General features: G+C 36.1%; 1 protein-coding gene across 6 annotated transcripts in view; it reads left to right on the forward strand.

Moving 5' to 3' along the window:
* The window catches only part of zmiz1a (zinc finger, MIZ-type containing 1a), a 295,579-nt gene extending 272,063 nt beyond the window's left edge, over positions 1 to 23,516 (forward strand). For all 6 annotated transcript variants that reach the window (XM_051923788.1, XM_051923787.1, XM_051923789.1 and 3 more), the window contains 9 exons: positions 97 to 307; positions 409 to 514; positions 605 to 765; positions 3,373 to 3,440; positions 7,939 to 8,007; positions 8,299 to 8,543; positions 8,693 to 8,856; positions 12,567 to 12,818; positions 22,155 to 23,516. In XM_051923788.1, coding sequence (XP_051779748.1) covers positions 97 to 307; positions 409 to 514; positions 605 to 765; positions 3,373 to 3,440; positions 7,939 to 8,007; positions 8,299 to 8,543; positions 8,693 to 8,856; positions 12,567 to 12,818; positions 22,155 to 22,262 — 1,384 coding nt within the window. In that variant the 3' untranslated portion in view covers positions 22,263 to 23,516. The remainder of the gene's footprint in view (positions 1 to 96; positions 308 to 408; positions 515 to 604; positions 766 to 3,372; positions 3,441 to 7,938; positions 8,008 to 8,298; positions 8,544 to 8,692; positions 8,857 to 12,566; positions 12,819 to 22,154) is intronic.
* The last annotated feature ends 1,793 nt before the right edge of the window (positions 23,517 to 25,309 follow it).

Below are 25,309 nucleotides of genomic sequence, written 5' to 3' on the forward strand. Positions count from 1 at the left end.
ACTTAAAAAAAAAAATAAAATAAATAAAATTGGCCGGGCTTAAGAACATATAGTTTCTTGCTCAGTATTGCCTAAAATTAATTCTTTTGTATTTAGGTCTGATTTGGAACTCCAGTTCAAGTGTTACCACCATGAAGACAGGCAAATGAACACAAATTGGCCTGCTTCTGTCCAAGTCAGCGTTAATGCAACTCCTCTCACAATTGAACGTGGAGACAACAAGACTTCCCATAAGCCCTTGCACCTGAAACATGTATGTCAGCCAGGAAGAAATACAATTCAGATTACTGTCACTGCCTGCTGCTGTGTAAGTATAGGACTTATTTGTTGCATGGTCATTGCAAAACTTGGAGTATTGCACAATCTTCAAACTGGATATCATGAGTAAATCTCTTGTTTGTTTTGCAGTCGCACCTCTTTGTCCTTCAGCTGGTACACAGGCCCTCTGTTCGGTCAGTTCTTCAAGGGCTGTTAAAGAAGAGACTTCTCCCAGCTGAACACTGCATCACAAAAAGTAAGATGTACACACTTTTAAGAATCCAACATCTCCACTAAAAGTGTACCAGCAAAACTACATAATTTTTCATTGTCTATATTTCTGCAGTAAAAAGGAATTTTAGTAGTGTAGCAGCATCATCGGGCAATGCCACACTAAATGGGGAAGATGGTGTGGAGCAGACAGCTATCAAAGTATCCCTCAAGTGTCCAATAACATTTCGGCGGATTCAGCTGCCAGCAAGAGGTCATGATTGTAAACATGTCCAGGTTTGTTCATTTCTGTTTTGAATGCTTAGTGATATCAATACTACTTGTATTTGGCCATTTTCACTTTTGTATTTGACAAAATTGATTTAAATTGGTTATCCTCAGAATTTATTGTCTTCATTGTGTAGTTTAATGAGATTTTGCCTAAACAGAGTTGTTAGGGTTGTCAAAAATATTGAAATATCGACAAGCATCGATTTTAACATTTAAAAATTTTAAAATTACTTCAGTACTCATTTTCCATGGTATCGATTCTACAGCCTAACAATATGAAAGCACTTCTAGTTCACCATGGCTCAAATTGCAGTCCCATTTCCATCCAGTCACATGTGTTAATAAGATGGCAATTTTAGCTGCCTTGAGCCTTCAGCAGCATATTTAACTAACAAGTCTAGAAATACTTGAGTGGTGTTGTAAATGTGGATGTAAAAACAAACGATACATGCAAGCCTGTATGCAAGATTTGCAAGCAAGTCGGCACAAAAAAAAAAATCAAAAAGTATCTTATTTCTAAATTATGGAAATATTAGCAAGTATAAACCTGTAAACTGTTGCATCTGAAGTAGGGATGGGATGTATGTGATATGTATTTTTTTTTACAGTTAAAACATTTTTTTTAGCCAGTTAAACATTTAACACATCAAGACAGGGGTCTTCCATTATTTTTGCCTGCAGGTCACTTTTATTCTGTACTGTTATTCATTCAACACTTTTTAGCACTTAAGCTCCATCACTCCCTCAATTTTTAAACGCTCACCACATAGTGTGCTGCTGCAGCGCGTTACATGTATTTTATTACATGCAAATTAAAAATTTTATTTAATCATATTTGCAATACAATGTGTGGCGCTATAACTGTTCAGTGCTTAACTGCAGTAACCAGTGGCACTAGTCCAACATGTGCTTATATACGTCCAGCTGTGCTTCACAGTGTGTATTTAATATGTCAGGGCTCATTTGCAGCCCAACAAAAGCACACAGTGGCCTCATGGAAAAGCACATTGACAGGTTAGTCTTTCTTGCAAAAAATGTGGACATTATAAAGACGTCCAAGTTTATTTACATAAAAATGCATTGCGCGCTGTTTGCATTTATGCAAAGCCTTTAAGTAAATTTTTTTGTGTGTTACTTTTCTGAATATTTGTTTACAAAAGAGCACATTGATGTTCTTTTTACTCTTTTTACATTAGTTTTAATATTTTCAAGTATACTGTTTACAATAGATTGCAATACTTAATTTAATTAACATTTAATGTTAATTGTAACATTTTATTGTATTACCTTAGTAACATTGTGTGTTTTCATCAATGTAAAAAAATTGTTGATCAGATTTAAAATTGTTTACTTTTTATTATGTTTAGAACTTTACTCTTTTACAAAAGATTGCGCTACTTGAAATTTTTTCATTTAATAACTATACTTTATATTATTTGTTTACATCAAAGATTTAAATGCATGTAGAATTGCAGTTTATTTAAGTAAAATTTTTACTGAGTCACATTGTACTGTGTTGGGTATCGAAAATTATATTTAATTAGTATTGATGTTTGACATTTTGGTATTGTGACAACTGATACCAATGTGAGTAGGTGCGTGAGTGTATTCGGCATTGGCCTGTGATCCATACAACGTTGTTCTTGTAAGTGGTTTAGAAAATATAATATACAGTAATCCCTCGCTATATCGCGCTTCGCCTTTCGCGGCTTCACTCCATCGCGGATTTTATATGTAAGCATATTTAAATATATATCGCGGATTTTTCGCTGGCTTCGCGGGTTTCAGAGGACAATGGGTCTTTTAATTTCTGGTACATGCTTCCTCAGTTGGTTTGCCCAGTTGATTTCATACAAGGGACGCTATTGGCAGATGGCTGAGAAGCTACCCAACTTACTTTTCTTTCTCTCTCTCTTGCGCTGACTATCTGTGATCCTGACGTAGGGGGTGTGAGCAGGGGGGCTGTTCACACACCTAGGCGATACGGACGCTCGTCTAAAAATGCTGAAAGATTATCTTCACGTTGCTACCTTCTGTGTGCAGCTTTTAAGTATGCTGCAAGGTGCTTCACATACTTAAAAGCTCAAAGGGCACGTATTGATTTTTTTGTCTGTCTCTCTCCATCTCTCTCTCTCTCGCTCTCTCTCTGCTCCTGACGGAGGGGGTGTGAGCTGCCGCCTTCAACAGCTTTGTGCCGCGGTGCTTCGCATACTTACAAGCCAAACAGCCCTATTGATTTGTTTGCCCCTTTGAAGAGGAAGATATGTTTGCATTCTTTTAATTGTGAGACTGAACTGTCATCTCTGTCTTGTCATGGAGCACGGTTTAAACTTTTGAAAAAGAGACAAATGTTTGTTTGCAGTGTTTGAATAACGTTCCTGTCTCTCTACAACCTCCTGTGTTTCTGCGCAAATCTGTGACCCAAGCATGACAATATAAAAATAACCACATAAACATATGGTTTCTACTTCGCGGATTTTCTTATTTCGCGGGTGGCTCTGGAACGCAACCCCCGCGATGGAGGAGGAATTACTGTAATATATAAAATAAAATATAATAATATAATATAATAAACATTAACTCAGAATAGTTTGTTTTATTATTTATTTTTAGTGTTTTGATCTGGAGTCATATTTGCAGTTGAACTGTGAAAGAGGTACTTGGCGATGCCCTGTATGCAAGTAAGTAAAAAAAAAAATCCGAATCTTATACTTATGTTGAAGAATACTTACAAACATAAATGTGAAAGCCATTCTTGGTCTCTTATTAGTTGAAAGTGAAGAATCATGTTTAACATTACAATGGCACTGTAATTAATTTCTTCAGATTATATGTTAGGAACATTGCTCAGGCTTCCTTCTATTCTGTCTTTTATGTTATTGATAATGTACAACTGGTTAGCTGAAATTTTTACCATTTGGCACAATCATGTTGTACAGTTTAAATGATTATAAACATTTTAAGCACCTAAAGCTTATGCTATATGGTAATAATTTGAATAAAGAATACAAATTCTCTCTTGGATGCGTCCACATCTGTGTTCTATACACTTTGAACGTGAGGTATGAGTTAAGTCATATTTCATTGAGCCTGTCAAATCACAACATACTAAAGAAGTTTTAGATTAATATTTTGATGTTAATGACAGTGACTGAGATTGTGGCAGTCAGCTGACTGATGTCGAACCTGTGTGACACTGATGCAGATGCATTTCTTCATCACAAGGCATGTGACTTGTCATGACTGTCAGGACAGCAGTACATCATTCTACCGCCAAATGAGCACAAATAGTCATTAACTACCAAATGTATTGTGTACAAGCATAAACAGTGCAAAGAAATGCACACGTGCTTCTAGGCCTGCACTCTGCATGGTGCCATGCTTCAAGAAACACTTGTTCAAATGCAGACATGTTGCTGGTGAAAATAAAGTAATTAGCAATTTACTTAAATTTTTGATAGTTACTGTTGAAAATAAAACCATTGCTTTCTAATACATTTATTTGCGTTTTTATGAGTATTAATAATTACATTATTTATCATATATGCATACACCTTAACTGCAGAGTCCTGGTAGTAAATGGTCCAGCAGTCAATGTGTTAAATAATTTAGTGGCAACTGGATTAATGGGAATGCTAAATTAAATTGTTGAATTATATTTGATATTATTATTATCATCAAAAGATATATTCTGCACAGAAGCAGAAGGCATTTTCTTTCACCAGTTCTCCTTGTCTGTTGTTCTCTGCTTGGTGACTGCATACAAGTCTTCTGTGTTTCTAATCTGTCTCTGAAAACTCCTTCACTGAGCTTTTTCTCTTTGTATCTAAGTGTGTCTTTTTCACTTTGAAGTGCTCTTCAGGAGCCTTTTTTCTGTCTTTAGATGTTATACTTTTGCATCCTATTTCTCCCACTGTCCTCTGTATGTTTCCAATGTTGCTAACTTGCTTATTTTCATCAGCTTCTGTGTCTCTGAAGTATGTAAATACATGCTCTTGCTACCGTCTTAGTATTCTCTTGGTTAACACCAGTACTCATGTTCATGTTGAACTCACAAGTTGCTGCAGTTCTAGCTATAATTCTTTTGTGTGAAGTAATCAGACCTAAGTAATGAAAAACTGCACCGCCTGATGGGCATTCCTTTCATTTGTTGCAATGATTTTTCCCTGCCCCCTCACCACAAGCCCTCTTGAGTTTTGCCTTCTTCAAATTGATCTTCACATATTGCCTGTTTGTTTACAGTAGTTACTGAATTCATTGTTTTTTTGTAGTGTTTCCCTATAGTCCTCTGCCATGGCTTAGTCATCTGAAGATGATGTGCCCTCCTTTATCATGCTACGTACCCTTTTTCCTCAACATTCTTTATCATAAAAAAAAACATTTTGATTATATGAAATAAACATGAAAGCATGCAACAATGCCCTCGTGCTTTTTGGTCAGGTTCCGATTAAACATCTTAGATTGTAAGCACTACCTCCTGTTCCTGTTGTGTTTATAATTTAGTAATGAACTTCCTCTAATTCCAAGTTCTCCCTGTTGTTTTTTCAGTATTTCCTTTACAGCAGCTTTATTTTGTATATTTTCTCAGGCTACAACAACAACAACATTTATTTATATAGCACATTTTCATACAAATAATGCAGCTCAAAGTGCTTTACATGATGAAGAAAGAGACAAAATAAATCAGAATTAAAATAAGGCAACACTAACATAGAATAACATCCCTTGAGTGGCTATTTACACTGGACATTTTTTTCTTCAATTGATTTTGTATTTTATAAAAAGAAGTACAATCTGTTTTATCAAATCCTTTCAGCAGCAGTACCTTCAGCATGATCTTTGACACATACTTTCTGACACATTCAGTCATCGAATCCTCTGCTCCTGTTTTTGTAAATTTCGCTGGGATGTCATGTGCTTTCACTTATCACTGCCACTTTAGTTTCTAGGATGTCTAGGGTCCCCCACCACCCCCCTTTTCTTTTTAGGGTAATACATGTTCTTAATGGAATACAGTAAAAGTCATGAGAGACTAGTACAAGTCCTTTACTAGGGGATTTGCCATTGTTTCTGATGAGGTTTTGCATTTATTGCATGTTGCTCCCAGAGAGCTGTGGCACTAACTGATTCAGTGGCTCATGACCACTCCATAATATACTTAAAATAGTAATTCACATAATTACAAACCAAGCCAAGCAAGGCTATAAATTATACCATTGACTATACTCTAGAGTGCTACACCAAAATGGAGAACTTAAGCACAAAACAACATAGCCTTAGCATAATGAGCATGGCCTTAGTGAAAACTAAAGTAGGGAGACGTGCACTAAAATTCTTCTCTTTATCTTCATCTTTTCTCACTTCTTTATGGGGTTGACCTACTTCTCCATATAGCTTGCCCCTAACACTTCCTTCCCAGTCAGACCCTTTTCCTTCAAACTTTGTTTTACTTTATCCATCTACTGTATCACCACTTCGAACCTCCTCCATTTTCTTTTCCCCTGCACTTCCATTTCCATTACTCTTTTGCCCATATATTTATTGTTTCTCTTCATCACATGTCCATACCACTACAAACTACAGTACTTTCCTGTAGTTTCTTAGATAGCTCTCCAACCCCTGTTGTACGTCATATTCTGTCCTTCTTTGTAACTCCACACGTCTCAGATATTCTCCCTTGTGCCACTTCCAACTTCTTCTCCTGCACCCTCTTTACTGGCCATGTTTCAGCTCCACACATCATTGCTGGTCTTACCACAGTATTAAAAACCTAACCTTTAATCCCCACATTAATCCTTCGATCTAACAATACTCCTGATACCTTCTTCCAAGCGTCCTATCCAAACTGCACTCTGTGAACTATCTCTGGCTCTAAGTCTCCATCTTAGACTACCACTGAAACTTGGTATTTAAACTTTTACACACTTTTTAAATAGCTTTCCTTGTAGGCTAACATCTCAAGCCAGATCATAGTTAAACCTCAGATATTCTGCCTTCTTCCTCCTGTTCACTAATAATAAAATATAATTATAAATGCAGTCTGCTAGTTCACCCAGTTAACGGTTACTTTCATGGAAATGTCTCTGTTAGTCATTTCAAGAAGAAACCCCGTACTACCCTACAGTTCTGAGGTTTAAAGACTAAATTTGAGATCTAAATCTTAATGTGTACTGTAACTACTATAGATTTCTTACTTAAAATTTGGAGTTTAAAGTTGCAGTGTCCTAAAATATGAAATTGGGAAATAGTTACTAATAAAATATATTAGTTTGTGGACATGTATTTGTCAGTTTTGAAGTGCACATATACAAAAAATTTGGTCCCTGCAGAAAGCTTTTAGACTTGTTTGATGAGGTTACATTTGGTGCTGAGTGATGGGTAATGAATCTGTACAGATGCCAAGTTATTGATGCGTGTGCATGACTGCATTACAAACAATTTACTTTGACATAACATAAAATACTGGAAGAAATGCTACTAGTCATATGGAGCTTCAGGATGACCTTAAAGCCTGTAGCAATGTAATTGCCTGTTTTCTTAGGAATTAAACATACATGACCAAAAATGACGCCTCATTAATTTAATGAAGGAAGTGCTGAAAAGGGAATTTACAAAGTATGATTGACTTCTGACCACCATAAAGAACGCTTCATTGTTGACTTCATTATTGTTTATTATAAGGTCCTCCTCCTTACTACTTTAGGTACTGCAACTGCTGGTTTTTGATGATTCTGTTATTTCAGAATCTTCAGCAGTTCCTGGCACTTTCCAACAGCTATGACCAGAAAATCCCTCAGCGCCTGTCTAGACTGTCATTCTTTACATTTTAAGACTTATTTCCAAGTTCTACAACATAAGTGTATGTTACAGTTCAGAATCTCTGTTAGTACAGTTTCACCATACCATACTGTTCTTGACAAGTGCTGATTAGTTTCTCTGTTCAGACTGCTATTCTGACAAACTGTGAATGTGAAAGTACTTTGGAGCCAATGCAAAAAGTTGCATAGTTGAGAAGTTTTAGGTGAAACAGTTATACTGTAAATACACAAGTAAACATGGTTTACTTCAGGTTTAGTTGCCTTGCAGAAGCATGTTATTAGTTGCTCTTTTTATGTTATTAAAATTAGCATGGCCTTTGAAGTACCATCAATGACAAAAGCTCAAATTTTGTTTTGACAGTAAAACTGCATTATTAGAGGGGCTCGAAGTTGACCAGTATATGTGGGGAATCCTGAATGCAATACAAAAGTAAGTTAATTTCTTTTTGAATATAGATGTATTTGGTTTAGTTATAAAACATTATGTTGATTCCTTTTGTTTGTGGCAAGTTGATAAAATTAACATCAAGCAAATCTGTTTCGGTGCTTTATTTACTTAATATTTCACAGCACAGACTATGTTCAATTTTTCTTTAAGCTATTTAATATGCTTTTCTGTTGAAACATTTTGGTTATGTTCTGTTACTTTTGGTCGTAATTATTTCTATATTTTTATTATCAATTTGTGTTTTTATTTTGCTATATTTATATTTTCTTTCAGCTCTGAATTTGAAGAGGTTACAATTGACCCAACATGTAGTTGGAGGCCAGTACCCATTAAGTCAGACATTCATATTAAAGAAGACCCTGATGGACCATTGGCAAAAAGATTTAAAACAATGAGCCCCAGTCAGATGATCATGCCAAATGTAATGGAAATGATAGCAGCGCTTGGCCCGGGTCCTTCACCGTATTCCTCATTGGCGCCACCACCTGGCGGGAACAATAGCGAATACAGTGGACAAGGTAGAGAGAGTTCTGTACAGGCTCATCACTTTTCATTAAGGATTATATTTTTACGTTTATAGTAATTGTGATGTTTAAGATGCAGTGTGGTGCTCAGACACATCACAAATACAGTGTACATTTATTTTCTCAATCTTCTCCTATTTTAGGTAACAATTACCAAGGCCATGGCAGTTTTGACTTTCCCCATGGTAACCCCGGTGGCACATCTATGAATGATTTCATTCATGGACCACAATTGTCTCATCCACCCGATATTCCCAACAGCCTTATGACTCCTGATAAGCCACTCAGCCATGCTATGCCTGATACAGTAAGTGATTTCTTAGTATTTATTAATGTTATTTCCATTTCATTCAAGTGCATAAAAATAATCTTTCTTTTTCTCATTCATCATCTGAAAGAGCATAATATTCTATGTTACCAGACATTAGTCGATATGTTTTGTCTCAGAACCTTGTCCAAAGTTATCAAAAAAAACCCTTTATGCAAATAAATGACCTAGTGAGGTAAAAATGTCTACACAGCACTAATAATGACATGTATTACTTATATTTTTAAAAAATACATAATGTTAATAAGTTAAAGGGCAAAATTTAAGTTTACTGAAATTTGCAAATATTTATCCAGACTTGAAGATACAGCATTCACTTGGTACTACAGAATTACGAGGAACAATTACCTTCAAAAACGCACACATTAAGTCAAAATTATATCCAAGTGAATTACAGGCTTGGCTGTTTTATGTAGGGTGGTCTGTGAGTCTGGAATAAGATTACCAAGTCATGATGATGACACAGAATCAATTTTGTCATTTAAGAAAGGACATTGCGAAACACCAGGCCATCTTCATTATGCTAATTTAATTATATGCTGGGCTCTGTTGCAATCTCCTGTTTTAATCTTTTTTTCTTAATACATCTGATATATAATTATAGGCATGATTTAAATGGGGGTCCATATCCCCACACCTTTATTTTTTTAATAAGTGATTTTTTTTCACTAGCAATTCTTTAAAATCTTCACATGGACAATTCTGATTACCTTAATATCTCTACCATTAATTTCACAAAAAAAATCAAAAAGTCAAATTATTTAGCAGGATAAAAACATGGGTGGTAAAGAGAGCTTTGTATAGCCTTAGTAATTTCTACCATTACTTTGATAACACTGGTCAACTAGCATTTTGCTACTGGGATTCTTTTACCTGTACCTGACTCCAAATCTGAAGACCATTTTCGTCCAGCACTTCCCGTTTTTTAGTTATGATGTTCCAGGTCTTGGACAACTAGGTTGACTGGACAGTAAAAGTGATGCATTTCAGCATTTAAGAAATAAGTTTGGTCTCAAGAAAAGTGAAGCTAAAATTAAGGAAGGTGTTTTTGCTGGTCCTGAAGTTCGTGAACTGATGCTTGACGATGAGTTCAAAAGGAAACTAAAGCCCACTGAATAAGCAACCTCATTCGTGCAGGTTGTCCAGAATTTTCTTGACAGTCACAGAGCAGAGAAACGTTTGCTGAGCTTGTTGAGATCATGCTGAAAGTATATTAGCTTACAGGAGCCAGAATGTCACTGAAGTCGCCAAATCTAAGCAATGTCAGCAATGAGCACGGGGAAATATTTAATCAAGATATAAAGGTGATGGAAAACCGATATCAGGGAAAATTTACTCTGAGCATGATGGGTGACTGCTGTTGGTTCTTGCAAGGAGACAGTGCAGAACAGGTGCAAAAGCAGTTGCCTCAAAAATTTTTGAGCATGCTGACCTCACTTTTATATTGAGGTAAATTGACATAAACTTGTTTTAAAGTATCTCTGGTATCGTCTTCTGGTTTGTTTTCAGAATTAACACATCAACACAATTTTGGTGGGACATAGTTTAAACTCTAGATAATGTGTTGAAATATTATATTGTTATTTAAAAGTGTCAAAACAGCAAAGATGTGTGTCTCAAAAATCTGACGCAGTAGCTTAATTCTGATTTCATGTATGAAATCAATGTGAAAAACTTAATAAAAAGCTGCTCTGAAGTTCCCAGTAGCAAACAAAAAATATTTTTTGTAGACCAGTGTAAAATTAACATGCCACACCACACAAAGCGCAAATTTTATATCAAGCTGCATCTATTTGAAAGTGGAACTGGTCCACATAATGAAGAAATGGTCACCATCATGCTTTATTAGCATTAATATAAAAACAGAAACAATTTTTGTTTATTTATGAATAACTTACTTTTTTCTAACTAGGGAGGCAGAAATACATCTGCTTGTTTTAGAAATCCTTTCACTTCACAATATTGAATTTTGAATTAATTACTAGTTATTACTAGTTTTTCAGTGTTAAACTGGTATTGCAGATAATTACTAAATATACAGTTTTACATTGGAAATATATCACAACAGTTTTCTTTGATTGCTGGTTCAGATACTGATTTAGAATGCATAAAAGTTATGTTTTGCAGTGATGGCTTGTCTTCTTGTTCTTAAACCTTCTCCAGCATGTCAGAATCATGCACAGCGTTGTCAGAGAAGTAAAATTAAAAATGATTGCTTTTTACAGATCATTCTTTTGTAAATAAAAATTACAACTCAACAAGCATGAATATCATTGCTAGACATTGCTTTATGACCTTTTCAGTATCAAATGGGAATGATTATCATTTAATGGTAATTGTGAATTTTTTTTTTTTGAGCACATGTGCACTTTTTAAAATTTTTGTGTAAAATTATTGATTTACTGCATTTTTGCAGTGAGGGAAAACTAACATATAATATAATTAACAACATAAATATGGTCAACATGAATGAAAAAGCAATCATGAAAATAAGCTCATTGTATTTTGCAGGACTCTAAAATGAGGAGAACACAATTGGCAGGTCTGTTTAAAAAGCACTTGGAAATTGGGAAAGTACTGTACTAGAAGCTAAAATTGTTGAACTTTTATAGTACCTTTTAAAAAAGAAGGTAAAATGATCTGGGAATTAGTCTGCTGTTTCCAAAAAAACAATTAGAAGTAACTTGTTTGCGTATGGTCTAGTATGATTGGTGGCTGCTTTTGTTTTTAACAGATAGGCAAGTATATGGTTCTGACATAGACTGTGAAAGAAAGAATAAGTAAAGTATTCTGATTTACACAGCAATAGGAGATAATAGTGGCTCATTATAACATACAACTTACTAAATCTGCAGATTGTTAACAGGGAAGAAGTTAATTAAAACACCCAATATGGTACATTATTATAAAATAGAACAGGTACTGTATTGGTTTCACTGACAATGGGACCTTTTGGATTTTGTAGGTATTCTCCTGACCCTATAAGTTTTATTGTGTAGCCTTTCATGTATGTGATATTCTTAAATATAGGAAAGTGCCAGCATGAAAATATTATAATAAGTTTCTAATTAACATTTCAACAATAAGTCCAAAATATATGTGCTCTGAGTCACCCCAGTGCATAGAGTACAATATAAAAATAAAGTGAAGTTTCATGGGAAAGGTCCTGCTTAAAAAAATGGATTGATTTCATCCACCTTCTTTTTAAAATATGTAACAGTAATAGGGCACTAGAATTAACTGGTCAAGTTATGCTCATTAATACAAATACCAAATAAATTTTAAGAAACAACAAGATGAGCCTGTTTAATTAGCCAAAAAATGAGCACAACATATTGAATAGTCAGTTTTCTTTTGTAAAATGTTTATGTTAAGCATGAGGAATATAGGTCGCGAGTCACATTTTGGCCACCCTCAAAATTGAATTCTCACAATATTTTTTTACAGTTGCTCCCTTTGATTGACAGTTTCAAAATGTTTGTTTATAATCCTAATTATGTTACTGTTTGTGGGTTTTTTTTCTGCTAACACAGGAGTAAATGTTTTAAAGGTTAAAATTTTAAACTGAGGGCACGGTTTTCTTTTGTATAATAAGCGAAAATCTCTTTAATTATCCACATTGGAAATTTTGGAGGTAAACACCAAAAATGAAGACTCTCTTTCATCTCCTGCTTTTTCCTTCTTTGCAGATCCCTCATCCTGGCAGCACAGATCAGTCCCATAACTCCATGCAGCAAGGTTTGCACGCGCCTCCTCACCCTAACAGCCAGTCAGGGCAGCCATTACATCACAGCGGTCCTCCCCAGCAGTCACGGCAGCCTCCTCCCCAGGCTGGGGCTAACAACCATCCACACAGTGACCTGACCTTTAATCCCTCTGCGGGCTTAGAAGGTCAAGCTGGAGGGCAGGGAGCACCTGATATGCCAGAACCCTCCCTCGATGTAAGTTTGCCATGCTCTGTGTTCAGTGCTTCAAGTGGAGACGTCACTGTCATTTTGCCATGCATTCTTAATTTTTGGTCTTGTAATGCTAGCATCGCTGGTTCAAAACATTTGGTTATTTTATTTTGTTTAGTTATTTATTTATTTTGATGCATGACATAAGTTGGCAAGATTTCTGTGGTATTTAGGTAATGTATTTTATCATAATGATAGCTATCTCATTTACTAGGATTCTCCAACTATTGAATAAATAGAAGTTACAGTATAGGGCAATTCAAGTGTCTCTTTTTCCAACTCCATATTTGCAAGATGTCAATGCTGTCTATTTTGTTTAAATATTAATAAGTGATGTAGCGCCTCATTGAAATGAAGGTAATAGTTATCCGAGATAATTCCATAATCAATATGAATGACATGCAAGTCCATCCATCCATCCATTTTCCAACCCGCTGAATCCGAACACAGGGTCACGGGGGTCTGCTGGAGCCAATCCCAGCCAACACAGGGCACAAGGCAGGGAACCAATCCCGGGCAGGGTGCCAACCCACCGCAGGACACACACAAACACACCCACACACCAAGCACACACTAGGGCCAATTTAGAATCACCAATCCACCTAACCTGCATGTCTTTGGACTGTGGGAGGAAACCGGAGCGAACTCGGGTCTCCTAACTGCGAGGCAGCAGCGCTACCACTGTGCCACCATGCTGCCCGACATACAAGTCTTGAATGACAAAACAGACTGAAGAAAATGAGATGACTTTCGTATTTTCAGCATAAAATGTGAAAATACTTATTGGAATACTTCTCCCTAGCATTTTTTTTCTTTAATGTTATCTACTCTTTGTGCTTTGTAGTGGTAGCAAGAAAAACTTTTAATTTCATGCTTTCATACAGAAAGGAGAGTTGGTGAATGAAGAAGTTTATGACATAAGTCAACCAGTAACCCCGCGATTCTCGAAAGAATCGCAAATCCAAGAATGCCAATCACTTTCTGTTCCCTCCGATATTTGGAGAGATGAAAAATCATGGAGGGTGGGTGCGTCCTGGGAAATTTTTCATTCAATTAAATAAACATATTTGTACTGAAGCGGTTTCTTTCTGGAGCTGTGACTCATCTGGTTCTGGTGTTTCAGAAGCGCGTTGTAGGCGCCTTCATTTATTGTTTTTATCCATGCAGTCTCGTTTTTGTTTTTCTATGGCTGTGTCGTCAACTAGAAGTCGTTTGCTGACGGCGGCGAATTCGCGTGCTGAAGTGACGGTAGTGTGTATGGCTTGCCTGTTGCCTCTGGCATCTGTGCATATATACTGTACAACCTGAAGTGCACGCTTTACCTCAGGTTTAGTTTACAGGTCGTATCCATACGGGCTCGTTTTTGTATTTCTAATCGTTGAGCTCTTTCTTTTTTGGAGCCGTGACTCCTTTGCCTCTGCTGTTTCAGAAGCGCGTTGTGGGCGCCTTCGTTCATTGTTTATATCCATACGGGCTCGTTTTTGTATTTCCGTTAGTTGAGCTCTTTCTTTTTGGAGCCGTGACTTCTTTGCTTGTGGTGTCTCTGAAGCGCGTTGTAGGAGCCTTCATTTATTGTTCTTATCCATGCGGTCTCATTTTTGTTTTTCTGTAGCTGTGTCATTAAGTAGAAGTCGTTTACTGTTAGGAATCATAATTCAACTTACTTTTAATACTGAATTACCGTTATGTGATTCAAATACACCACACTGACTGCTGGCACAGTGGATTAGAGCAAGTTTAGTTTACAGGTTGTGTTGTTTGGGCGCCACCTACCGACTCTGGGAAGCCGCTGGGTTTGACTCTGGGGTGCTGAGGCGCCCTGGCGCATGCGCCTCGGTGCGTCCTGTGTCCGCTGTCCGTGCATATATTAAACTGTCGTTTAGTAATATAGATAGTGACCAGTCCTGTACAAAGAAATTAAATGCACATTACTCGTGTCTCATAATCCACATGTCTGTTATGCAGTTACTTACCAAAGACATAAAACAAAAGATTTTTTGCTAAAATTGTGTTAGTTACTTTTGGAATTATCAACACATACATAAAAAGAAAACTCAAAGACTCACAGAAGTGGCTTTTTGAATTGAAGACTTGTCTTTCCATGTCATTCATTGGTCAAGAGTCCTGCCGTCAATTCAAAATGTCCTTCCCATGGGTCTTAACATTTTCTATTTATGTGCGTGCAGATGATTTCAGAAGTAACTATTTCACAATGTTTTAACCAAAAGGCATTAGTTTGGCATGTTTCAGGTAAGCTGCTGGATAACAGATATGTGGATAATGCAACATGAGTAACATGAGATTTTTTTTGTACAGTATTGGCTTCTGTCTCCATTATGTATGAATACATGAGATTAAAAAATTTTCTCAACTTCATAACTTCAAATTTTGGTTCAACCAGTTCCCTAATCATAGGCCAGTTCCTGTCATTTCATTAAACTCCTTTTTATTAATTAAAATCCCTGTTGTTATATCTTTTTAAATGCATTCAACACACCAAGCATCTCCAGTACGAGGAGTATTATATGTGAGTACATTGAAACAGAATCGAAAATGACTGATGATTAGTTGAGAACCACCACAAATACGCTAAAATCAGCTTTTGGAATTTGAAAGTATGTATAAACATTTTAGTCTGTAAAAGACTTAAGTCCAGTTAACTGTTTCAGCAAGTCTTCTGGCTAGTTGTCAATTTCCTGTACTTGTTTTGTGTGTAGAATGACATTGGTGACAAACTTCTTGGAAAATCAGTTTAGGCATTGGACAAAGGTTTATGCTTGGTTTATTTCCCTTTCTAATAGGAGTGCTTTATAAAACAATCAAAAATAATGTTACAAACCAGCATAAAATAAAATATATTATTAAGGTAGCTTTAACAAGTGTAAATCCATGTCCAGTTTACCATTTATCACCATTTGCTTTAGTAGTTCAAACAATATAGTGACACATTTCCATACAAATAAGGTACTGAATCCACAAATTCTACTTAAGAATGAATATTGTAAACATGTAAGTAGCTCTTAGACACCAAAGAAGTAGCTGCCAACATTTTGTCTGTCCCATATACACAAATACACACATACAAATACACGAATATTCTCACAAGCTAAGGGGGTTAGGCCTCTTTAGTCCCGAGCAGAGAAGACTTATATAATAGATTTACACTTGTCCGTGTTTTCAAAATTGTAAAAGTTATAAATAAACAGTGAATCAAATATTCAAAAAGGGTGGAAATTAAGGCCAAGGGCATTTAAGGCTAAACTTTATCACATAAAATGTCATGTGAATCTGGAACAAACTGCTGAGTTGTGTAGCAAAAGTAGAAATCTTGACAACTTTTAAAAAGTATCTGGATGAGATATTGGGACTGTTTGGCTATTAGATAAAGAGAGCTTGATGGACTGAGTGTTGTATTTGTGAAGCTGTCAGGCCACACCTTCTTCTTCATTACATATCCATGTAGTTTTCTAGTACTGCATGTTCCTGTCATTGCTGTAGGGTGTGGGTAGTTGATGGTAGGTTTGAAGACCCCATTTCAGTTGTAGGGAGTTTCTGATCTCTACCATTCCCAACTAAAGAACACTAGTGAACCAGATTTCTAATTCTTCAGTGCATTCTTATAAAATCTAGCCACCTTGAGAACACACTTGCAGAGCCATATCCATGGATGATTATATTTTTTTTGGCTACACTTGTTTCAGAAGAGGTTCCTATGAAGAAAATTATTTTTTATGTATTTTATGTATAATTACTATGTACTTTACCCAAGTATATTTCAATTGATGCACTGTACAAATAACAGTGTAGTGGTGAAGACCTGTCCAAGGAGGACAGGACTACCTGGAGAAGCCAACATAAAAGCAGCTCCATGATCGCTGTTTTGCCGACACAGCACTTAGTACTTTAGGAGCTAGGAGACCTGTTGGGGGTATGGGGGGTCATCTGCCTGGGTGCATGTTTGCCAGCAACTCTCACAGAGTTGAGGTCCAGTGGGCATATGAGTTACTTCTGACCTGGGGTCTGTGGAGTGAGGCAGAGAGAGGACCGTCTATATGAGCGGGCTGAGGGACAAAACAACTAAGAAATGCATTCAAAGTGCTTACTAAGTGCTGTTTCTGCGAACGTCATTCTCTAAGCTGCTTTTTTGCCGCCCCCTTTGGACAGTTGAGCACGTCTAAGAGATTTAATGCTTTTTTGGTTGGTAGAATTGTGGTGTGCCTTGGGATTTTTTGGGTTACAAAAAGTGTACCACCACAGAATAAAGCCTGGAAAACATTTCTCTACCTGCACCTTTGCTCCTGGCATATAAAAACTGATCTCCATAGCTGCTATTTTGCTTAAAAATTGACACTGTGCATTACTTGGATGGTTATGTTGTATTCTTTGATTAAATTAGTGGATACTGCAAACTGGAATAATGGGTAGGGATAATCATTACACTTCTGTTTTGTAAAATGTTGTCATTATATTAGGGCAGTCAGTACTGTAAGCTATCTGGCAGACTGGCAAGTTAAATACAGAGGTACTAGAGATTTATTTTGGTTTTAGTGACAGTCAAAGATAACTTATTTAGCACTTATGTCATATGACATTAATTCGATCTTCTTACAAAAACATGAAATGAAAAAAAAGAGCATAATTTTTATCTTAGCAACTTTTCTCTGTTGCACCAGGACTATCATAAACTCCACCCCCCACCCCCTTTCCACTTATGTCCATATGTATAAATCAAGAAAATGGAAACCAGTAATACGTATTCATATATTGTATGGTGTATCGTTGTGAACTGCGTAATATAAAATGTTAAACCTTTAAATGAAGGTAGTATATAAATATAGTGCTGGATGTGTATGTAATTCTTTAGGTGGTATTATTGTTTCGTAATATTAAAAAAAATAAATAAATAAAAATTACATGAAAATGCTGCCCTGACCAAAGCACTGCCTGAGGCATTTGCCTTGTGGCCGGCCCTGGATGCAACAATATTTTTTACTGCATTAAACAGGCCACATTAATCGCAAAAATTATTGTGTTGACTTTACCAGGCATAATGTATATATCTATTAGGCCTGGGTAAAAATATTGATTTTTCCCATTAATTGTTATTTTTCATTTAATCGATTCAGTATCGATTTCTTAAGGTCTCAAGATCAATCTTGTGAATCTCTCTGCTGCTCAATTACAGTATGTACATTTTTGCTTATCTTCGTTTTTGGCATTCAATCCAATAGATGTCGCTAATTAAGACTTTATGGAAAAAGCACTTTACATAAAATGGTATGTCCTCCTCAACTGAAATCAGTGCCTTCAATACTTAAATCAGATGTGTGGACTTACTATGGATTCAAACTGTGTCAGTAAAACTGGATAAAAAGCCATATGTAAGCTGTGCAACTCAGAAGTTAACTATTGTTGTTAACACAACAAACTTGAGAAATAATTTATCCCGACGTCACCCATAAAGAATCTTAGTCAACATCCAAACACGTAAAGCCTAAATCTACACTGGAGATAGCATTTAGCTCCAAGCTTCCATTTAATATGCCTTGTGCCCAAAAAATAACAGTAAAGATAAGGGGTTCTACACTGTTGTTGAAAACAAGGGCTTTTGACAAATGATACAGGTTTTGGAACTTCAGTATGCTATACCAACCGGAAAGCAAATGAGTGAAGTTATTATACCTAGGCTTTATCAAGTTCTTTCCATTCATTCAATGCTGCTGCCAGTAAATCATTAGCTCTAGATCCTTTTTGTCTGAGGAGGAACTGTGAGGACACATTTTCAGGATGGACTAACATGACTGCTACTTGTGAACAACTGAAGATATGTGTATCTTGTAGAATTATAGAAAGACACAAGTCTTCCCGGTGTATCTTTTATTTTAACTAATTCAAGATTATTTTAAATATCCCATAGGGGAGTAAATTTTGCAACAGTTTAACAGTTTTGTTGAAGGGTGTCTACATAGAGATTCTTAACACATGAATAGGTCACTGAATGGCATACTTATTATTTAAGAAGCAATATTTGATAATTTTATAATAATATTATTTGTAAGATGATATAGATATTTTATAAAGCAGATGCCACTGCATTGCATTAAAACAAGGAGCCCTCGTAATATTTGTGGACTCTGATGTGGCAATGTATATGTTGGCTAAATTATGAAATTGTGAAATTTGAATGAGTGCAGCGTTGTGAAAAAGTGTTTTGTTTTTTTTGTTTTTTTATAAAAAGAAATTATATTTTGTTCCACATGTTGCAAATACTGGTATCAGTTCACACTTTTTCAATCGAGATAAAATCGATATCGAATCAGGATATTATGACAGAAAATCAAATTGTTTCGGTACATCAGTGCAAATACACAGCCCTAATATATATTTATTTATTTATTTATTTATATTTATATATATATATATATATATATATATCAAAGTACTTAAATATAAAGCACAGCACTTAAAGTACACAACTTACCACATGATGCAAGCTACATCATGTTTTATGTGAGGCTAAAGAAGACCTGTTTTCTATAATAGTAATATATATGAGTATACGTTTACACCGATTATCCACAACATTAAAACCATCTGCCAAATATTGTGTAGATCCCCGTTGTGCCACCTCATGTTCTAACCCGTCGAGGCATGGACACCTTAAGACCTCCAAAGGTTTCCAGTGGTATCTGGCACCAGCACGTTAGCAGCAGGTGCTTTGAGTCATGTAAATTTGTGAGGTGGGGCCTCCATGAATCAGACTTGTTTTTCCAGCACATCCCACAGATGTTTGATCAGACTGAAATCTGTGGAATTTGGAGGTTAAGTCACCACCTTGAACTCTTTTGTCATGCTCCACAAACAATTCCTGAACAATTTTTGTATTGTGGCAGGGTGCATTATCCTGCTAAAAGATTCCAGTGCCATCAGGGAATTCCATTACCATGAAGGGGTGCATGTTGTTAGCAACAGTCTTTTAGGTATGTGGTACATGTCAAAGTAACATCCACATGAATGCCAGGACCCAAGTTTGCTTAGCTGAAACATTACCCACAGCATCACACTGCCTCTGTTGGCTTAGTGCATCCTGCTGCTATCTTTACCCAGGCAAATGACGCACATGCACCTGGCTGTCCACATGATGTTAATGAAGGCAAGATTCATTTTACCAGGCCACCTTCTTCCATTGCTTCATAGTCCACTTCTGATGCTCTCATGCCCATTGTAGGCACTTTTAGCAGTGGATAGGAGTTAGCATTGCATTTCTGACTGGTGCTGATGCTATGCAACCCCATATGCAGCAAGTTCCAATGCACTGTATGTTCTGACGACTTTATCTCATGGCCATCATTAAGCTTTTCAGCAATCTGTGCTACAGTAGCTCTTCTGTGGGATTACAATAAATCCGGTGGTATTAATATTGTAGTAAAACATTCAGAGCCCTGTGACAATCAGATTGTAAGTAACTTAGTTGATTGTCTCTAATCAACGTTTATTACTCAGACTTAATCTGTTCAGTAAAGAGGAACGCATTCTGCAACAAAAGTAATAACTAGGTGCTTAACAAATTGGATGAGTGTGAAATGCAACTGAACTCGCAATACTACAGGACAGAGAAACACGAAAGCACAATGCAGTAAAGCAAAGATACAGACACACATACACCTTTCTTTCTTTCTTTCTTTCTTTCTTTCTTTCTTTCTTTCTTTCTTTCTTTCTTTCTTTCTTTCTTTCTTTCTTTCTTTCTTTCTTTCTTTCTTTCTTTCTTTCTTTCTTTCTTTCTACCTACCTACCTACCTACCTACCTACCTACCTACCTACCTACCTACTACTGAGTTTGCTTTATAAATTTTGTATGGTACAAGATGACCTATAAACAGTCACCTCGCAAATGAACCATAGAGCTAAATACTTAATGTGTCTTAAACGTCACTTGAACATTTGTGCTTTAATTTAATGACAAGATGACCGCCACCAGTTCTGAAGACTGTTACTTTCCACTGTAATTTCCGCATTAACATGACATGAGGGCAATTCATTCAGGCTCCTTACAGAATTTTTTTTTTCTATGCTGTTAACATGCTATCAGGGTCCTGCACACCCTGATAGTTTTGAAAGTGCATAAAGCACATGGGAATCTGATTTTAACAGGCTCTGAGTTTTTCACTACACAGACCCTTTGCAGAGTTTTCTGCCAATGTGCACATGCCCAGTGTAGGCGAAGGTCAACATCATATGTGTTTCTAGGCATTTCAGTATGGACAGGGATCTTTTTACAAATGATGCAGAAATACCAGTGTGGACAGAAATCATTTTCATAACTGTTTTTTTTTTTTATGTAAAAATGGTAGTGTGGGTGTAGTCAGAGTGGCTTAAGTAGAACAAAGAGTTGATTTGCTGCTCTCCAATAGATCTGTTAAATAACTAAAGATATAACGGAGGAGCACTGGAATCGTCTGGTAGAAGAGTCCTTTCATCATATTGGCTGGCCCACCACTGACTCAGTTGTAGAATGGCCAGTAGCGGGGAGGCAGCTTGATGGCCGAGGTCCCCAGGACTCTGAACAAATCTGAATCGCATTATGTGATATCATCTACTCTTGTATTTTGTTCTGTACTTGTAATATTACTATTGTACTGTTGTATTGAATTGAGGATTACATGTGTTTTGTTCTGTGTATTTAATTGTATTTACCCTTTTTTTGACACCCACTGCACACCCAACCTACCTGGAAAGGGGTCTCTCTTCAAATTGCCGTTCCTGAGATTTCTTCCTTTTTTTTTCCCTGAAAGGTTTTTTTTTTGGAGTTTTTCCTTGTCTTCTTAGAGAGTCAAGGCTGGGGGGCTGTCAAGAGGCAGGGCCTGTTAAAGTCCATTGCGGCTCTCCATGTGTGATTTTGGGCTATACAAAAAATAAACTATATTGTATACAAAACAAACCCTTTTCAGGGTAACTTTGGAGCATTTATTTAAAAGTAATCCATGGCACTCTACTCCCCTTTCATTAGTTAATTATGTTTAGATCGTCTTTATCGATCTGAAAACAAATCTCAGGCACCCCTTGGATGGCTCAAATGTGAGAGTATATTTATATCTTGTAAAAAAAAAAGACATTAAAGACAGGCTGTGGAATTTACATACTGCTTATCTTACTTTAAAAAGCTTTTTTTAATATTCAGTACAATAACATATGGTCTGAAAATGCTGAATCACGAGTTTATCTAGAAGAGATTTTTTTTAAGTAAAATGTATTTTCTTGGAAGATGCATTTGTTTTAAATGTGTTTCAGTAAAGTAAAGTTGATTTTTCTCTCCTTTTACAGCTTCTACCAGAGCTTGCAAATCCCGATGAGCTTCTTTCTTATCTGGATCCTCCTGACTTGCCGAGCAATAGCAATGACGACCTTCTTTCTTTGTTTGAAAATAACTGAAGCTCCACTCCAAACATACACTTTTTCCTAATGTAGCCATAGGACAGAAGTTAATCTCACACCTCACTGGAGATAATTTCTCATCTGAAATAAAGAAGACAGTAAGATGGAATTGCTTCCTTCCAGAAACCTCACCTTGGCACCAGTTGAGCCAAGCAGAATAAGGACAAGACATTCAAAATAATGACAGTCCTTCTGGCTGATGAGAAAATAATCATTCTGAAATGTTTGCGCAGCTAAAGTCAGTTCTTTGTAAACCTTGTAGGAAGAGTGTTGCAAAAATCATACAAATATATTGTGGCATTTTTATTTTATTTTATTTTATTTGTTTTGAAGATGAGGAAGATGGAAACAAAACTGCCCTGTTCTGGCCAGTAGCTGAAAACCCTTTGACCAAAGTTCTTCCACTCCATCAAAATGGGAGGTTCTCAAGTCGGCAGAGTCCTCACCAAACCCCAGGCCGGCTGACTCCACATCTGTCTGGTCCAAGGAGCAAAGTTACAAAGCACAAAAGGTTTTAAGTGAATTTTGAAAACAAAACCGCAAAATGAGAAAGGGAAACACAGCATGAAAAGCCACCAGCTCTCGTTCACCAGTGATAGATAATCCCAGTACATTACATTTCCTCTGTGTTAACATTCCCAGAAGGAAGGGATCAAAGACAAGGAGGAGCTGCCCACGTTTCAGCATCCAGCCGTGACGCTATCAGGAGGATACATCCTTACCGTGGTGTGGATAAGGGAAAACGGATCTGCTTGTGGTCTTCAGAGAGAAGGGGTTTTCTTTTTTTTTTTCTTTCTTCATCTTCTAGTTTTCGTTCTGTCCTTTGGTTTAAAATAAACTTATGTTCACTGCACAATGGACAGCTCGGAACAGGTGGGGGCAGTAAACCCTTTAATATGAGGGCAAATGAACCTAAACGTTCCCTACTGTGTTCTCTAATTTAGCTGTAATGGGCATTCAGTTCCCAGAAATGAAAAAGCAGCTCTTTCTTGTACAAGACTGTTACATAGTAGTCTAGTTCCTAACTTACCTGCCGGGAAAAGGTTTATGATAAACAGAGAAAAAAAATCCACTTGTTAGTATACGATTACTGCCCTAACGAGACCTCGGTGCCACAGTCACTGTAGTACATCCTTGGCTTGGGCTTCTTTTTTGTGATTGCTTCCTCTGCATGAGCCTTGCGTCGCTCTTGTATCCATTTTGTGACGTTTGTCTCTCTTTGGTTAACAATGTAAAGCGAGTCGTCTAAGAAGTGCATGTGTGCCAATTTGCCCTTGTTCAGTGACGTTCCCAGCTCAAACGCGGTCTGTGTAGATTTAACTTTAAAGGAAAAAAAAAAAGGAAAACACGATAAAGCAGTCGTTATGTTTGATTTTTTTTTTTTTTTTTTTTTTACTTTCAAACACCAATTTCTCCTTGAAATGGGATTGTTTTCTGGTTTTTGTTCTGTTTTCGTCCATTTAGAATTGTAACAACAATCTTTGTTTGGTCTTTGCAGTGCTACAAATGGTATTCAGTGAACGTACCATTTTATATCACCAAAGTTATCTTTGTAATGTTTTACTTTGTTTTTTTATTCCATACTATAACTATATATCTATATATATCAATCTCTCTCTCTCTCTCTCTCTCTCTCTCTCTCTCTCTCTCTCTCTCTCTATATATATATATATATATATATATAGTGTGTGTGCATGTGTATATGTATATATATATATATATATATATATATATATATATATATATATATATATATATATATATATATATATATATATATATATATATATATATATATATATATATATATATGAGTGTATATATATATGCATTTAATATGCACGCATTGCCTGATTTTTCCCCTCTAATGTTAATGCAACACAAGTAGTCCCCAGTATTCCACTGTAGATATTAAAAGAGATGACAGATTGCCTTTTTATTTCATGTAGCAGTATTGATATTTTACAACTCCTCTAGAGAAATTGACATCTTTTTTTTTTCTACTTTTCATTAAAAAAAAAAAAGCGCTGTGCAGTATGCAAACTGATTATTTAAAAAAAAAAAAAAGAATACTATTGTAAATACCTTTGTGAATATTTTAGTATCGTCTTTGATAATATTCTGCATTTTCATGATCTGTTGTCAATTTCTGTTTTTCGATACCTTGTCTGGTAAGGTTTATCCCAATGTTAAAGAGGGTCCTTTGACAGAACAGTTGCAAATGAAAAGAACATTTTGTTTTCTTGTAATCCAGCCACTAGAATTCCTACTGGTCTCTCTATCTGTTTTTCTACGCGCACACACACTCTGCGTACGTGTGCATCGGTATGTGTGTATTTTACGTGAATGCAGACGTGGGCACAACGATTGACTAGGTGGCAAATAAAAAAATCAGAAAAAGAAAGATATAGAGATTAGTAACTAAGCTTACTTCCGACTCTGTGGTCCGGGCTTTACACGTCAATGCTAGACCTTTCATTTGACCTAAAGCAGGTGTTACAAGTTCAGGGACTGCACTGTGTTTGGTCCGTGGGCCATAGCGGATTATACAATGCATTTGTAGCTAAACACGCCCTGAAAGACTCAATATTTGTACACTGTTTATATATTAAATTTTATCATTTACCAGTAATACTTGTAACCTCTATTTTTGCTATAGAAAAATAGTGATTTAGTAATCAGTAATGAGCATTTAAATTTTGTATCCCATGTTATGTTTTCCTTTTTATATACATAATACTTTATTTAAAACTGTCTAGTTGTAAGAATGAACATAAAAAGTCGTCTTTTTTTTTTAAAAAAAAAAAAAAAAAAAACCACTACAGATATTCTCTGTATCTTTATCATTTTATAAACTAAAATAAATCTATTGTTTTTATGAAGTGAACAATTAATATGTATACTGGTGCTCGAATTCTTACTGTCTTGTATTAATATGAATAAGGCATGAATATGCCACCAGCTTTGAGGCAAATGAATGGTCTACCATAAGTCTTTTTGTTTGTTTGTTTGTTTGTTTCAGCTTTCTTTTTAAGTTCACTGCC

Source organism: Erpetoichthys calabaricus, chromosome 2, assembly GCF_900747795.2.
Source record: "Erpetoichthys calabaricus chromosome 2, fErpCal1.3, whole genome shotgun sequence".
Classification (NCBI taxonomy): Eukaryota; Metazoa; Chordata; class Cladistia; order Polypteriformes; family Polypteridae; genus Erpetoichthys; species Erpetoichthys calabaricus.